Source organism: Scyliorhinus torazame, chromosome 26 (genome assembly GCF_047496885.1).
Source record: "Scyliorhinus torazame isolate Kashiwa2021f chromosome 26, sScyTor2.1, whole genome shotgun sequence".
Classification (NCBI taxonomy): Eukaryota; Metazoa; Chordata; class Chondrichthyes; order Carcharhiniformes; family Scyliorhinidae; genus Scyliorhinus; species Scyliorhinus torazame.
In genome coordinates, this window is record NC_092732.1 from 18,077,833 (window position 1) to 18,095,483 (window position 17,651).

Consider the following 17,651-nt stretch of genomic DNA (forward strand, 5'->3'; position numbering starts at 1 on the left):
TATTTTGTATATGAGCAAAGAACAAAGAGAACAAGGAAAAATTACAGCACAGGAACAGGCCCTTCTGCACACCAAGCCTGCGCTGATCCAGATCCCCTGTTGATATTGTTCCTAATGTCCTTGGACACACTTTGTTCCAAATCATAGCGATCCACAGATTGAACACATTTACTCACCGCCTCCCCGCTCCACCCCTTCCTGTAATCTTTACATTTAGCACATGCATGCTACGCTCTGAATGTAGGAAGCATTTCCGCCTTGAGTGCAAGCACATGGAAGTGAAACTGCGCTCATTCCTTTTTTTAAATATAAATTTAGAGTACACAATTAATTTTTTCCAATTAAGGGGCAATTTAGCGTGGCCTATCCACCTACACTGCACATCTTTGGGTTGTGTGGGCGAAATCCACGCAGATACGGGGAGAATCTGTAAACTGTGTTCCTTCCTGCCGACCTCTCTAACAAATGCAGTACACAACCGGCAAAATATTTCCTCGTTTGATTCTGTCAATAAACTTTAAATAAATACGAACATGAGGTTTCCAATTACTTGCTGCACCGGGCCCCAACTCTTTGGTTGCCTTGTGCAATGGGTGGTGGTGCCATAGTGGTATTGTGATAGGACTTGTAAATTCGAGACCCAGGTTCAAGTTCCGCCACTGCAGATGGTGAAATTTGATTTCAAATAATATCGGGAATTTAAAAAGTCTAATGAGTCTAATGATGTTGATTGTCCTGAAAAAACATCGGGTTCACTCCTGTCCTAAAGGGAAGGAAATCTGGCGTCCATACCTGGTTGACCTACATCTGGTCCCAGACCCACTACTTAGGCGGCACGGTAGCACAGTACTTAGCACTGCTGCTTCACAGGACCATGGTTCCAGGGTCGATTCCCGGCTTGGGTCACATTCTCTGCGGAGTCTGCACGTTCCCCCCTGTGTCAGCGTGGGTTTCCTCCGGGTGCTCCGGTTTCCCCACACAAGTCCCTAAAGTCGTGCGGTTGTGTAATTTGGACATTTTGAATTCTCCCTCTGTGTCCCCGGACAGGACTCTAGGGGCTTTTTGCAGTAAATTAATTGTAGAGTTAATGTAAGTCTACATGTGACAATAAAGCGTATTATTATGTGACACCCCAGACCAACAGCAATATGGTCGTCTCTTAAATGCAATTAGGGATCGACAATAAATACTGGTACAGATTGTGACGCCCACGTCTCGTGAAAAAATGAAAAAATTATAATCAGTCAAATTCAGTCAAATCTCCAAAATAGAAAATATCTGAAAATCCATTTTATGATTCCATTCGAGACATAACACACGTTGCCACACAATATGACGTCTGTCAACTTAATGTGAAATACCATTACACTGTGTATAATCCATTTAAAGCCGCCGAATATCTTCCTCACACACTGCATGACCAACAAGTTTACCGCTTTGGATACTGTTGGGGGGGGGGGGACTTACCAGGGTTAAGCCATGGGGTACAAGTCTCTGGCACAGAGTCTGTCCCTATTGCTCAGAAGGGAAGGGGGAGAGGAGTAGAGCATTGGAGTATTGGAGACTCCATAGTTCGGGGGATAGATAGGAGATACGAGGCAGCACGGTAGCATTGTGGATAGCACAATGCTTCACAGCTCCAGGGTCCCAGGTTCAATTCCGGCTTGGGTCACTGTCTGTGCGGAGTCTGCACATCCTCCCCGTGTGTGCGTGGGTTTCCTCCGGGTGCTCCGGTTTCCTCCCACAGTCCAAAGATGTGCAGGTTAGGTGGATTGGCCATGATAAATTGCCCTTAGTGTCCAAAATTGCCCTTAGTGTTGGGTGGGGTTTATGGGTTATGGGGATAGGGTGGAGGTGTTGACCTTGGGTAGGGTGCTCTTTCCAAGAGCCGGTGCAGACTCGATGGGCCGAATGGCCTCCTTCTGCACTGTAAAATCTATGACAATCTATGATGATTCTGTGGGAACGAGAGAGACTCGCGGTTGGTGTGTTGCCTCCCAGGTGCCAGGGTGCATGGTGTCTAGGATCGTGTTTTAGGGATCCTTAAGGGGGAGGGGGAGCAGCCCCAAGCCGTGGTCCACATAGGTACCAAGGACATGGGTAGGAAAAGGGATGGGGATGTAAGGCAGGAATTCAGGGAGCTAGGGTGGAATCTTAGATCCAGGAGAAACAGAGTTATTATCTCTGGGTTGTTACCCGTGCCACGTGATAGCGAGACGGGGAGTAGGGAGAGAGAGGAGTTCAACACGTGGCTACAGGGATAGTGCAGGAGGGAGGGTTTCAGATATCTGGATAATTGGGGCTCATTCTGGGGTCGGCGGGACCTCTACAAACGGGATGGTCTGCACCTGGACCAGAGGGGTACCAATATTCTGAGGGGGGGGGGTTTGCTAATGCTCTTTGGGAGAGTTTAAACTAGTTCAGCAGGGGCTTGGGAACCTGAATTGTAGCTCCAGTATACAGAAGGTTGTGAGTAGTGAGGTCATGAGTAGGGTTTCAAAGTTGCAGGAGTGTACCGGCAGGCAGGAATGTGGTTTAAAATGTGTCTGCTTCAATGCCAGGAGCACCCGGAATAAGGTGGGTGAACTTGCGGCATGGGTTGGTACCTGGACCTTCGATGTTGTGGCCATTTCGGAGGCATGGATAGGGCAGGGGCAGGAATGGTTGTTCCAGGTGCCGGGATTTAGATATTTCAGTAAGCTCAGGGAAGGTGGTAAAAGAGGAGGAGGGTGGCATTGTTAGTCAAATACAGTATTACGGTGGCAGAAAGGAAGTTTGATGAGGACTCGTCTACTGAGGTAGTACGGGCTGAGGTTAGAAACAGGAAAGGAGAGGTCACCCCGTTAGGGGTTTTCTATAGGACTACGAAAGGTTCCAGAGATGTAGAGGAGAGGATTGCAAAGATGATTCTGGATTGGAGCGAAAGCAACAGGGTAGTTGTTGTGGGGGGCTTTAACTTTTCAAATATTGACTGGAAACTCTGCAGTTCGACTACGTGAGATGTGCAGGAGGGTTTCTTGACACAGTATGTAGATAGGCCAACGAGAGGCGAGGCCATATTGGATTTGGTACTGGGTAATGAACCAGGACAGGAGTTAGATTTGGGGGTAGGTGAACACTTTGGTGATAGTGGCCACAATTCGATTACGTTTACTTTAGCGATGGAAAGGGAGAGGTATATACCGCAGGAAAAGTGTTATATCTGGGGGAAAGGCAATTACGATGCGATGAGGCAAGACTTAGGATACATCGGATGGAGAGGAAAACTGCAGGGGATGGGCACAATGGAAATGTGGAGCTTGTTCAAGGATCAGCTACTGCGTGTCCTTGATAAGTATGTACCTGTCAGGCAGGGAGGAAGTGGTGGAGTGAGGGAACCGTGGTTTACTAAAGCAGCCGAAACACTTGTTAAGAGGAAGAAGGAGACTTATGTAAAGATGAGACATGAAGGTTCAGTTAGGGCGCTCGAGAGTTACAAGTTAGCGAGAAAGGACCTAAAGAGAGAGCTAAGAAGAGCCAGGAGGGGACATGAGAAGTCTTTGGCAGGTAGGATCAAGGTTAACCCTGAAGCTCTCTATAGATGTGTCATGAATAAAAGAATGACTAGGGTAAGAGTAGGGCCAGTCAAAGACAGTAGTGGGAAGTTGTGCTTGGTGTCCGAGGAGATAGGAGAGGTGCTAAATGAATATTTTGCGTCAGTATTCACAGAGGAAAAAGACAATGTTGTCTAGGAGAATACTGAGATACAGGCTACTAGACTAGAAGGCCTTGAATTTCATAAGGAGGAGGTGTTAGCAATTCGGGAAAGTGTGAAAATAGATAATTTACCTGGGCCGGATGGGATTTATACTAGGATTCTCTGGGAAGCTACGGAGGATATTGCTGAGCCTTTCCCCTTGATCTTTAAGTCATCTTTGCCCACAGGAATAGTGCCAGAAGACTGGACGACAGCAAATGCTGTCCCCTTGTTCAAGAAGGGGAGTAGAGATAGCCCTGGTAACTATAGACCAGTGAGCCTAACTTCTGTTGTGGGACAAATCTTGGAAAGGTTTATAAGAGATAGGATATATAATCATCTGGAAAGGAATAATTTGATTAGAGATAGTCAACACGGTTTTGTGAAGGGTAGGTCGTGCCTCACAAACCTTAGAGAGTGATTTGAAAAGGTGACCAAACTGGTGGATGAGGGTAAAGCAGTTGATGTGGTGTATATGGATTTCAGTAAAGCGTTTGATAAGGTTCCCCATGGTAGGCTCCTGCAGAAAATACGGAGGCATGGGACTCAGGGTGATTTAGCAGTTTGGATCAGAAATTGGCTAGCTGCAAGAAGACAAACGGTGGTGGTTGATGGTAAATGTTCAGACTGGAGTCCAGTTACTCGTGGTGTACGACAAGGATCTGATTTGGGAACACTGCTGTTTGCCATTTTTATAAATGACCTGGAGGAGGGCGTCGAAGGATAGGTGAGTAAATTTGCAGAAGACACTAAAGTCGGTGGAGTTGTGGACAGTGGGGAAGGATGTTACAAGTTACAGAGGGACATAGATACGCTGCAGCGCTTGGCTGAGAGGTGGCAAATGGAGTTTAATGCAGAAAAGTGTGAGGTGATTCATTTTGGAAGGAATAACAGGAAAACTGAGTACTGGGCTAATTGTAAGATTCTTGGCAATGTGGATGAGTAGAGCGATCTCGGTATCCATGTACATAGATCTCTGACAGTTGCCACCCAGGTTGAGAGGGTTGTTAAGAAGGCGTACGGTGTGTTAGCTTTTATTGGTAGAGGGATTGAGTTTATGAGCCATGAGGTCATGTTGCAGCTGTACCACACCCTGATGCGGCCGCATTTGGAGTATTGCGTGCAATTCTGGTCGCCGCATTATAGGAAGGATGTGGAAGCATTGGAAAGGGTGCAGAGGAGATTTACCAGAATGTTGCCTGGTTTGGAGGGAAGATCATATGAGGAAAGGCTGAGGGACTTGAGGCTGTTTTCGTTAGAGAGAAGAAGGTTAAGAGGTGACTTAATTGAGGCATACAAGATGATCAGAGGATTGGATAGGGCGGACAGTTAGATCCTTTTTCCTCGGATGGTGATGTCTAGCACGAGGGGACATACCTTTAAATTGAGGGGAGATAGATATAAGACAGATGTCAGAGGTAGGTTCTTTACTCAGAGAGTAGTAAGGGCGTGGAATGCCCTGCCTGCAACAGTAGTGGACTCGCCAACACTAAAGATATTCAAATGGTCATTGGATAGACATATGGACAATGAGGGAATAGTGTAGATGGGCTTTAGGGTGGTTTCACAGGTCGGCGCAACATCGAGGGCCGAAGGGCCTGTACTGCGCTGTAATGTTCTATGTTCTATGCATTCACAACGGACTAAGAAAATGCCGCCCCATTTCGAAAGAAACAGAAAACGTCACCACTAAAATGGGAGCAGTTTAGAATTCAGCAAAGAAGGACGAAAGGATTGATGAAGAAAGGGAAAGTAAAGTTCCAAAGGAAGCTTGGAGAGGACATAAAGACTGACAATAAGAGTTTCTACAGATATGTGAAGAGAAAGAGATTGGGAAAGAGAAATGAAGGCCCACTGCAGACAGAAAGAGGGGAACGCATAATAAGGGACAAAGAAATGGCTGAGCAATTAAACACATATTTTGGTTCTGTCTCAACAAATGAGGACACAAGTCAGATCCCAGAATTGTCGGAGAATGAAACGTTTAGTGAGAGGGAAGGAGTGAGGGAGATCAACATTAGTAGAGAAATGGTGCTGGGAAAACTGATGGGATTGAAGGCGGCCTCGGGCCTGACAATCTGCATCCCAGAGTGCTTAAGGAGGTGGCTCTGAAAATAGTGGATGCATTGGTGGTCATCTTCCGAGATACTACAGTGTCTGAACTGTCCCTGCATTTAGGGGGGTAGCTCAAGTCACTCCGATATTCAGAAACGGAGGTGGAGAGAAAACAGAGATAGACCAGTCAGCATGACATCGGTAGTGGTGAAAATGCTTGAATCCATTATCAAGGACTTTATAGCGGATCATTTAGAAAGGAGCGTCAGGAACAGTCGGAGTCAGCATAGATTTATGAAGGGAAAATCATGCTTGACAAATCTGTTGGAATTCTTTGAAGAGGTAACCAGTACAGTCGACAAGGGGGAGCCAGTCGATGTGGCATATTTGGATTTTCAGAAGGCGTTTTACAAAGTCCCGCATAAGAGAGTATTGTTCAAACTTAAAGCACATGGGATTGGGGGAAATGTATTGAGGTGGATAGAAAACTGGTTGCCGAGGGGAAACAAAGAGTAGGGATTAATGGGTCCTTTTCAAATTGGCAGGCAGTAACTAGTGGGTTACCACAGGGATCGGTGCTGGGGCCCAAGCTATTCACACTATATATTAATGATTTGGATGAGAGAAAAAAATCTAACATCTCAAAGTTTGCAAATGATAGCAAATTATGTGGGAGGGTGAATTGTGACGAGGATGCAGGGATCCTACAGCACAATCTGGACAGGTTGGGCGAGTGGGCAAATCAATAGCAGATGCAGTATAATTTGAATACGTGTGAGATTATTCATTTTGGAAACAAAAACAGGAAGGTAGATTACTAGCAGAATGGTTGTAAAGTGGGAGAGGGGGGGGGGGGGGGTGAGCACCATGTCCTTGTGCACCATTCGCTGAAGGTAAGCATGCAGGTGCATCAGGCGGTAAAGAAGGCGAATGGTATGTTGGCCTTCATTCCAAGAGTTTCGAGTATAGAAGAAGGGATGTGTTGCTGCGATTGTACTGTGCCTTGGTGAGGCCACACTTGGAGTATTGTGTGTCGTTTTGGACTGCTTCTCTGAGGAAGGATGTTGTTGCCCTTGAGGGCAGCGAAGGTTTTCCAGACTGATTCCAGGGATGGGGGGACTGTCATATGAGGAGAGATTGACGAGGTTGGGATTGTTCCCGCTGGAGTTCAGAATAATGAGGGAGAAATTCATAGAGACTTATAAAATTCTAACAAGACTAGACAGGGTAGATGCAGGGAAGATGTTACCAATGATAGGTGTGTCCAGAACCAGTGGTCACAGCCTGAGGATTCAGGGTAAACCATTTCGGACAGAGATAAGGATACACTTCTTCACACAATGAGTGGTGAGCCTGTGGAATTCATTACCACAGAAGTAGTTGATACTAAATCTTTGAATATATTCAAGAGGCGGTTGGATGTTGCGCTTTGGGGGAATGAGATCAAAGGCTATGGGAAACATAGAACATAGAAAAATACAGCACAGAACAGGCCCTTCGGCCCACAATGTTGTGCCGAACCTTTGTCCTAGATTATTCATAGATTATCATTGAATTTACAGTGCAGAAGGAGGTCATTCGGTCCATTGAGTCTGCACCGGCTCTTCGAAAGAGCACCCTACCCAAAGTCAACACCTCCACCCAACACTAAGGGCAATTTTGGACACTAAGGGCAATTTATCATGGCCAACCCAACTAACCTGCACATCTTTGGACTGTGGGAGGAAACCGGAGCACCCGGAGGAAACCCACGCAGACACGGGGAGGATGTGCAGAGTCCGCACAGACAGTGACCCAAGCCGGAATCGAACCTGGGACCCTGGAGCTGTGAAGCAATTCTGCTATCCACAATGCTACCGTGCTGCCTTTAAGAACAAATACATGTACACTATATCATTTTACCGTAATCCATGTACCTATCCAATAGCTGCTTGAAGGTCCCTAATGTTTCCGACTCAACTACTTCCACAGGCAGTGCATTCCATGCCCCCACTACTCTCTGGGTAAAGAACCTACCTCTGACATCCCCCCTATATCTTCCACCATTCACCGTAAATTTATGTCCCCTTGTAATGGTTTGTTCCACCCGGGGAAAAAGTCTCTGACTGTCTACTCTATCTATTCCCCTGATCATCTTATACACCTCTATCAAGTCGCCCCTCATCCTTCTCCGTTCTAATGAGAAAAGGCCTAGCACCCTCAACCTTTCCTCGTAAGACCTACTCTCCATTCCAGGCAATATCCTGTTAAATCTCCTTTGCACCTTTTCCAAAGCTTCCACATCCTTCCTAAAATGAGGCGACCAGAACTGTACACAATACTCCAAATGTGGCTTTACCAAAGATTTGTACAGCTGCATCATCACCTCACGGCTCTTAAATTCAATCCCTCTATTAATGAACGCGAGCACACCATAGGCCTTCTTCACAGCTCTATCCACTTGAGTGGCAACTTTCAAAGATGTATGAACATAGACCCCAAGATCTCTCTGTTCCTCCACATTGCCAAGAACTCTACCGTTAACCGTGTATTCAGCATTCATATTTGTCCTTCCAAAATGGACAAATTCACATTGTTCAGGTTTAAACTCCATCTGCCGCTTCCCAGCCCAGCTCTGCAACCTATCCATGTCTCTTTGCAGCCGACAACAGCCCTCCTCACGATCCACAACTCCACCAATCTTCGTGTCGTCTGCAAATTTACTGATCCACCCTTCAACTCCCTCATCCAAGTCATTAATGAAAATCACAAACAGCAGAGGACCCAGAACTGATCCCTGCGATACGCCACTGGTCACTGGGATCCAGGCTGAATACTTCCCATCCACCTCCACTCTCTGACTTATATCGGTTAGCCAGTTCGTTATCCAACTGGCCGAATTTCCCACTATCCCATGCCTCCTTACTTTCTGCAGAAGCCTACCATGGGCATCCTTATCAAATGCCTTACTAAAATCCATGTACACTACATCCACTGCTTTACCTTCATCCACATGCTTGGTCACCTCCTCAAAGAATTCAATAAGACTTGTAAGGCAAGACCTACCCCTCACAAATCCGTGCTGACTATCCCCAATCAAGCAGTGTCTTTCCAGATGCTCAGAAATCCTTTCCTTCAGTACCATTTCCATGACTTTGCCTACCACCGAAGTAAGACTAACTGGCCTGTAATTCCCAGGGTAATCCCTAGTCCCTTTTTTGAACAGGGGCACGGTGTTCGCCACTCTCCAATCCCCTGGTACCACCCCTGTTGACAGTGTGGACGAAAAGATCATAGAACATAGAACATAGAAAATACAGCACAGAACAGGCTGAATCGTTGCCAACGGCTCTGCAATTTCATCTCTTGCTTCCCATAGAATCCTTGGATATATCCCGTCAGGCCCGGGGGACTTGTCTATCCTCAAGTTTTTCACAATGCCCAACACATCTTCCTTCCTAACAAGTATTTCTTCGAGCTTTTCAGTCTGTTTCACACTGTCCTCTCCAACAATATGGCCCCTCTCATTTGGAAATACAGAAGAAAAGTACTCGTTCAAGACCTCTTCTATCTCTTCAGATTCAATACACAATCTTACGCTACTGTCCTTCATCGGACCTACCCTTGCTCTAGTCATTCTCATATTTCTCACTTATGTGAAAAAGGCCTTTGGGTTTTCATTGATCCTATCCGCCAAAGATTGTTCATGCCCTCTCTTAGCTCTCCTAATCCCTTTCTTCAGTTCCCTCCTGGCTATCTTGTATCCCTCCAACGCCCTATCTGAACCTTTTTTCCTCAGCCTTACATAAGTCTCCATTTTCCTCTTAACAAGACATTCAACCTCTCTTGTCAACCATGGTTCCATCACTCGACCATCTCTTCCCTGTCTGACAGGGACATACATATCAAGGACACGTAGTACCTGTTCCTTGAACAAGTTCCACATTTCACTTGTGTCCTTCCCTGACAGCCGATGTTCCCAACTTATGCACTTCAATTCTTGTCTGACAATATCGTATTTACCATTCCCCCAAGTGTAAACCTTGTCCTGTTGCACGCACCTCTCCCTCTCATTTACTAAAGTGAAAGTCACAGAATTGTGGTCACTATCTCCAAAATGCTCCCCCACTAACAAATCTGTCACTTTCCCTGGTTCATTACCAAGTACTAAATCCAATATTGCTCCTCTGGTCGGACAATCTACATACTGTGTTAGAAAAGTTTCCTGGACACACTGCACACTTACCACCCCATCAAAACTCTTTGATCTAACTAGTTTCCACTCAATGTTTGGTAAGTTAAAGTCACCCATGACTACTACCCTGTGACTTTTGCACCTTTCCAAAATCTGTTTCCCAATCTGTTCCTCCACATCTCTGCTACTATTGGGGGGCCTATAGAAAACTCCTAACACTGTGACTGCTCCTTTCCTCTTTCTGACTTCAAACCATACTACCTCAGTAGGCTGATAATCCTCGAACTGCCTTTCTGCAGCTGTTATACTGTCTCTAATTAACAATGCCACCCCCCCCCACCTCTTTTACCATCCTCCCTAATCTTAGAAAACAGGATTAGGCTATTGAGTTGGATGATCAGCCATGATCGTGATGAATGGCAGAGCAGGTTCGAAGGGCCATAAGGCCTCTTCCTGCTCCTATTTTCTATGTATCTATGTATCGGTTTACATCTCTGTCCTATCAAAATAGATTGTCACCGTACATGCGTCCATCAAAATAGAGTTCAATGTCTGAAACTCCTGGGCAAATCCTTGAAATATGACACTAATCAGGGCTAAACAACTTGTAAATCTCAATTTAACTTTGCACTCTGCTTTATGGGTTAATAATCCATCCTTGCACAATGATTAAAAATACGTTCAACAGCAATTGTGCTAGCCATTCGCGCCTCTTGTTGATCACAAAAACAGTCCACTAAATTTTTTAAGCAGGGTTTCCTTTGAAAGTCCATGCTGATTATTTTGTATATCTGATCATGCCACAGCATTCTACGTTCATTCTTAAGACGACGCTAATTAAAGATTAACAATCTTTCCAAAAAAATCTTTCTATAAAGTGAAACTTTCGAATTATTTACGGCAGCGGGCTGTGTGGTACTCTTATTTCATGTGGTTTTTTTTCAAATTCCTGGCTAAATTATCTTCGTTTTGTGTGCGTTCACGTTATTGCAAGTTATTGGGTGACAATTATTGGTTTGTAAAACTTGCAATCCTCGGCATACTGTTATTCTTTTCTTTTAACATTTTAAGGCTCTTAAAACTATGTTGCACAAAAATTCCAGACAAAGACATGTATGGACCTTTCTCCCTCCAATTTCATTTTCAGTAGAAAAATTCAGTCTGTTTGGTCAGTTTACCAGAGCCAGTTCTCCAATCATACCTGTATAAATAACCTTCCTTTCAAGAGTAATATTGCTGCCTGGTACTGAAGCAGGTCGCTCTCAAAGGTAATGTAGAAATCGTTTGTATTTTAAGATGGTTTCCTAGAGGATAATTTACTGGGAAATACCTAATGTCTAATAGCGTATTTACTCACTCTAAGTAATTAACGGAACATTTTATTTATTAAACTGAAGAAAATATTTATTTCCATAAATGATAGATTTACCTGATGTGAGCACACATGTCTGTTATGCGAGATAAAATGTTTCCAGCATACTCTATCTATTTTAAAAAATAAATTTAGAGTACCCAATAATTTTTTATTTATTTTCCAATTAAGGGGCAATTTACCGTGGTCAATCCACCTAACCTACACATATTTAGCTTATGGGGGTGAAAAGCACGCAGACATGGGGAGAATGTACAAACTCCACACGGACAGTGACCCAGGGCAGGGATTCGAACCCGTGTCCTCAGCGCCGCAATCCCTGTGCTATCCACTGCGCTACATGCCGCCCTACTCTACCTATTTCACGCTCATTTTTAATTGTTTTGCATCAGTATGTTCTGGAAGTTCCTGCAGTGAAAAACAAATAGTCCTAAATCAGTAATTTCGAAGGATTAACATTTCCCGGAATTAGATAAAGTGCAACTTTGTGATTGATCATGTAAATCAATGTTGCTCTTCTCCAGCGCCTTGGTTATGTCCTTAGATTCCTGCATTTAGTCAGGGCCTCAATATTGCAATTGGAATCACACCAATAATAACTGTAAATTACGATTTTGCAAAGGTTTTCTAAAAATGTCTTTGCTTTGTTTTCACCAATTAAGAGGCTATTTAGCGTGGTCAATCCACCGAACCTGCATATCTGTGGGTTGTTGGGGTGAGAGCCATGCAGTCACGGGGAGAATGTGGAAACTCCACACGGACAGTGACCCAGGGCCGGGAATCGAACCCAGGCCCTCAGGTCTGTGAAGTAACAATGCAATTCTCTAATGCTGAAGTGAGTTTTCTCGCGGAATGGAATACTATTTTTACCGGACGGCAATAATAAATAAATTTAAGTGTGAGAACCCAGTAGATTTGCATCCTTCATTTAAATGACTGAATCAGCTCATTCACAGAAATATGCAAATATTGAGAAAGAATGTGTATGCTATGTGCATTGATCGGTAACGAAGGTATATTGAAAACCAGTCCTGCGCCTGGGGAAGGAAAATAAATAAATTCGGAACAAAATTGAGAATCTTCATGTGTCGCATCTTCTGTGTGTGTCCTTTTAGAACCCTTAAACGTGCAATTGACAACAGCAGCCACAGACAACCCGTCAACAGATGCAAAGAGCACATCGGTGACTCCAGCTGCAACTCAGACCACGTCTCCACCTGTAACTGACACAACGTCTCCAGCTGCAGCTAACACAACGTCTCCAGCTGCAGCAAATGCAACGTCTCCAGCTGCAGCTAATCCAAAGACTCCAGCTGCAGCTAACACAACGTCTCCAGCTGCAGCAAATGCAACGTCTCCAGCTGCAGCGAATACAACATCAACTGCAGCTTCAAAGTGCGCATCAACACCGGTTGCAATACTGTGTCTTGTCTTTCTGTTTGCTCACAAGGAGAAGTAATTCCATTGTCTGCTTCGTTTTCGCGTCATGGCTAACTCGGGCTCATTAATATTTCTGGTTATTTACAACAATTTCTAGTAATTTACACCAATAAATAATCGGGCGACACTTTACCACTATTGCCTCACAGCTCCATAGTCTGGGGTTGAATTCCGGCTTCGGTTCACTGACTTTGTGGAGTCTGCACGTTCTCTCCGTGTCTGCGTGGGTTTCGACAAGGTTTTCCGCTTTCCTCCTATAGTCAAACATGTGCAGTTTAAGTGGATTTGCAATGCTAAATTGCCACTTGAAGTTCAAAAGTTTCGGTTAGATGTGGTAACTGGGTTACGGGGTTAGGGTGGAGGTTTGGGCTTACGTCGGGTGCTCTTTTGAAGGGCCGGTGAAGACTCTATGGGCCGAATGGCTTCCTTCTACACGTAAAAACTCTATGAATTATATTGCAGGAACACCTGATATAGCAGCAACTCGTTCTTGAGAGCTGTGGCTCTGCTCATTTTTTACTTTTCTTCATCCGGATACACGACCCACAATTATTTGCTTGAATCTCCGTTTGAAGGCTTGCGTGTTACGAGTACGATACAACACATTTTGTCCAGCCTTCGAGGCCTGGGCGTCAGTCGAAGACTCTAACCAATTGTTAGAAAATTGGTCAGGACACATCATGTCCTTGATGTGCATCGAGAACGGTTGGAGGCGGCACCCACGTCGTGTCTTCGGGAAACACTAGGGCGTAGGTTTCTCTTTGCCAGGGATTCTCCCGACTTTCTGGCAGAGGTGATTATGTAAAACTCCGAGTTTCATTGAGGAGGAAAAATGGTAGGAATCTCGTCTTTATTGGGGCTTAATTGTTTCTACTGGTGTGCTTCAAGATAGGGGTAGCTGGCTTTCTTCAAAGTGCAAGAGTGATGTGAGTATCCTTGGCAGGTCGGCCCCTATTGTCGTGCGTTGTTGATCCTAGTTCAGCTCGATTGAATACTTACTGCAGTGGTAAACATGTGTATCCTGGTTAGGTGGAGTGCAAGTGAATTGATTGAGTAAGTTATTCTCACTCGAGTACCACTTTGAGAGCTGTTCTCACTCTTGAGATTTGGTAAAACGGCGGATGCAGTATCCTAGTGGCTGCGGGACCTGAATGGGAGTTGGAGAGCTTCGGTTCACTCTTGTTCGTAAATTGCTTTGGTTGGAGATTAGGCTGGATCAATACCACCCTCTTCCATTTAATGTTGTGTTGTGTTTCACTTCCAAACTGTCCTCATTCGTGAGAATTTGACTTAAACAGGGGGAGGGCAGGGGTGCACAGGGAGATGAGGGGCGGAGGTGAGGAGAGATAAGCATGTTGTTTCTTATCAGGTTGTGCTTTTAAGTTCCTGGGATACTATTTGCTAAATTGTAACTTGGTGGACTATGCCTGACATAATCCCGATGTTCCTCTCGCTCTCGGGTTTCCTTCCGTTATGTGGGTGCTGATACAGGCTCCGAATTACTATAATTAATTGCAGAGATTTTCTCTTATCTTTTCACGAGGATAGGCGAGTTACAATTTCCCCAGAGATATCCCATTGATTGTTTACTTGCAAACTCTGCTTCTCCTTGTCAGTGAGATTTACTTTTGAAAATGGTTTCTGGCGATGGGAGGGAATAAACGGTGCTTTGGATTTTCATGTGCAGGAGTGAGGTCTGGTCTGGTCGGTGTTATGAGTCTCTGCATGGTGTATGTATTCTTACTTCAGTGGCTTCTGCATTGGAGAATGCGCACTTATAACACTCTTCTTGTACCAATGACGGTGTACTTATACTCCTCCTGTTTCCTCTGGCGGACACATTCCATTGCTTGGAGGGCTCGTGATTTTGCGTTAGGTCCGGATTCCCTGTTTTTCACATACCGTGTAGCTGTGCCTGTATTGTCATCATGAGGAGGCCGCGCACGATGTTGTCTGTGCTCATGCATTTTCCTGTTGTCCTGAAATTCCCCACTCTTTCAATATCCTTTCATTATCTTTGCAAAAGGAGGCGCCGACTGCGATGATTTATTATCCGCACCATTTGTATAGAAACATGGTAACGCTGCACTTGGAATATTGCGCACATTTTTCGTCGCCACACTATCAGAAGGTCTCGAGGCTTTGGAGAGGGCAGAGGAGGTTTACCAGGATGTTGCCTGGTCTGGAGGGTGTTAGCTATGTGGGGGGTTGAATAGACTGGGACTGTTTTCATTAGAAAGACGGAGGTTGAGGGGTGACCTGATAGAGGCCTACACGATTATGAGGGGCATGAATAGAGTGGATAGGCAGCCACTCTTTCCCAGGGTTGAGGGTCAGTCACCAGGGGACATAGGTTTAAGATCGGTGGGGCAAAGTTTACAGGAAATGAACGAGGCAGGCTTTTCACGCAGAGGGTGGTGTGTGCCTGGAACGCGTTGTCAGGGGCGGGTGTGGAAGCAGATACTTATACGGACTTCAAAAGGCATCTTGACAATCATATGGATAATAATAAAATAATAGTTAATTATAATGATCTCTATTGTCAAAAGTAGGCTTACATGAACACTGCAATAATGTTACTGTGAAAAGCCCCTAGCAGTCATATTCTGGCGCCTGTTCGGGAAACAGGCAGAATTCAGAATGCCCAATTCACCTAACAAGAACGTCTTTCGGGACTTGTGGGAGGAAACCGTAGCATCTGGAGCAAACCCACGCAGACACAAGGATAACCTGCAGAGCCCGCACAGACAGTGACCCAAGCCGGAAATCAAACCTGGGACCCTGGCGCTCTGAAGCAACAGTGCTACCCACTGTGCTACCCTGGATGGGATGGGTATAGTGGGATATGGCACAAGGCAGTGTTGAGGGCTTTGGCATAGATTGATTTTCTGACAGGTACAGACTTGGAGGGCCGAAGGCTCTGTTCATGTCCTGCATTGCTCTTTGTGCTTTGTTCATTTGTATTGGTATCTGCTGATCATTACTGTCTGTATATGTGAAAAAATAAAATGATGCACTGTATTCAGTTTTGGGGATTGTTTGCTTGCTGTTTAAATGTAGAATAGAACACATCCAATAAAATCATTCATTAAACGTGCTTTCTCCGCTAATTTGTCGGATGTAGACAAAGTTACACCTTCCCTCACCCAGCAGACCTTCCACCTTGACTTGGCGCTGTTGCTGCGACTCTTTCTACTGAGGTGAAGTTGAAAGGAATGATTTCCTGAACATCACTTCTGCAATCCACACCAATTATACTTTATTTTAAAAATTGACTGTAGATAACGAAATTCCCCACACTAACTGAAGATGCGGAGTAACGGAGTGGGCAAATCAGGCAGTAAAATAGTATGTTTCAATTTAAGGATACGTCGATTCATCTGTTCGAATTCTTCAAGATATATTATATTTCGATTTTACTTCTCCATTCTGCATCATTCTTTCAACATTTGATTTGCTCTATATATTGATTTTGTAAATTACCCTTTCTCCGGTCACCTTTCTGTATCTCCATCTATCTTTCACCTCTCTTAAAATTTCAGATTTTTGCTGTGTCACTCTCCACCTCACGCTTTTTCCGGATCTCGTTATAGTTTCTATTTTGTCTGTTTCCATTTCGACAATCACGATCTCTCCCGCCCTCTCTTCACGCATCTGGATGTGTCTGCGCCTCGGTCAAAGTTTGTATTTCTCTTTGTTTCTCTTTCTGCATACATCTCAGTCTACTGTACCTCCATTAATCCAATTCTTGCTAATCTCCAGGTTTCTGCACTTCTATTTTTCTCCTCTTGAATTGTATCGCATTTATTCCCAATCCTACTGTTGCATATTTATTTTGGCCTGTTTGGTCATCCTTATTGTGTGCCTTTGGTCTCTGTCGTTACACATACGGCCTCACGTTATTGCCGTCTGCAGTTCTACACACTCGGGCGGGCTTCATTTATTGGTTCAGTATCTCGTTTTTCATTGATAGTGAGAAAGGGAAGGAAAGCGGAAAAGGGAGTATTTGATGCCCTTGGGGCGATATTTCTCTACAGTCAGGGCACAGTAAGACAGATAGAGGCAGACTCGATGTACAGTAAGGGATACATGTCAATTTCCGCAGATTATAGATTGGCTGTTTGTAAATTCTCAGCTAAGCGGCCACTCAAATGATGACTGTAGAAAAGTTTCAATTTCTTCTTCTTACTGTTTTACTCCTTGTTTCTTCATTCCATCTGTCAAGGAGATCTATTGTTCATGTAAGTACATTAGCCATCTCCGTGAGTACCTGCGCAGTCGCTAGCATATTGGCCTTGCATGTGTGATGTTTAATGGGAGCATCATTCCGACAGTTACATTTTGTTTAATTGCTTTTGCTCATCCCAGGTTATGCCACCATTCATGTCAATGAGTATGTAATCAGGTTTGACGGGAATTTTGCTTATCCTCCTGAACGTATCTCAAAAAAGTACACACCTCAGGGTGATTTCATTTGAAGTTTAGACGACGAAAGATAGAATCATTTTCCTCCGTTTCCACCGTCTCTCCATGTTTCTCATTCACACACCTCCTCTGTCCAGCTATTTCTATCCTTATTGCATCTGTCAATAAAATGTTAAAATATACATCAATATGTCTTGTGGCTTTTTTGATTGGTTTGCGACCAGGCATGCGTGTGTGTTATCATAGATTTTCATAGAATTTACAGTGCAGAAGGAGGCCATTGGGCCTTCGAGTCTGCACCGGCTCTTGGAACGAGCACCCTACCCAAGGTCAACACCTCCACCCTATCCCCATAACCCAGTAACCCCACACAACACTAAGGGCAACTTTGGACACTAAGGGCAATTTATCATGGCCAATCCACCTAACCCGCACATCTTTGGGCTGTG

The 17,651-nt window shown here is 44.7% G+C and overlaps 1 protein-coding gene across 2 annotated transcripts in view; it reads left to right on the forward strand.

The window, feature by feature from the left end:
• LOC140402907 (phospholipase A2 inhibitor and Ly6/PLAUR domain-containing protein-like) overlaps nucleotides 1–17,384 on the forward strand; it is a 58,055-nt gene extending 40,671 nt beyond the window's left edge. For both annotated transcript variants that reach the window (XM_072490543.1, XM_072490544.1), the window contains exon 6: nucleotides 12,453–17,384. In XM_072490543.1, the coding sequence (XP_072346644.1) occupies nucleotides 12,453–12,796 (344 nt within the window). In that variant the 3' untranslated portion in view covers nucleotides 12,797–17,384. The remainder of the gene's footprint in view (nucleotides 1–12,452) is intronic.
• Nucleotides 17,385–17,651: the final 267 nt, after the last annotated feature.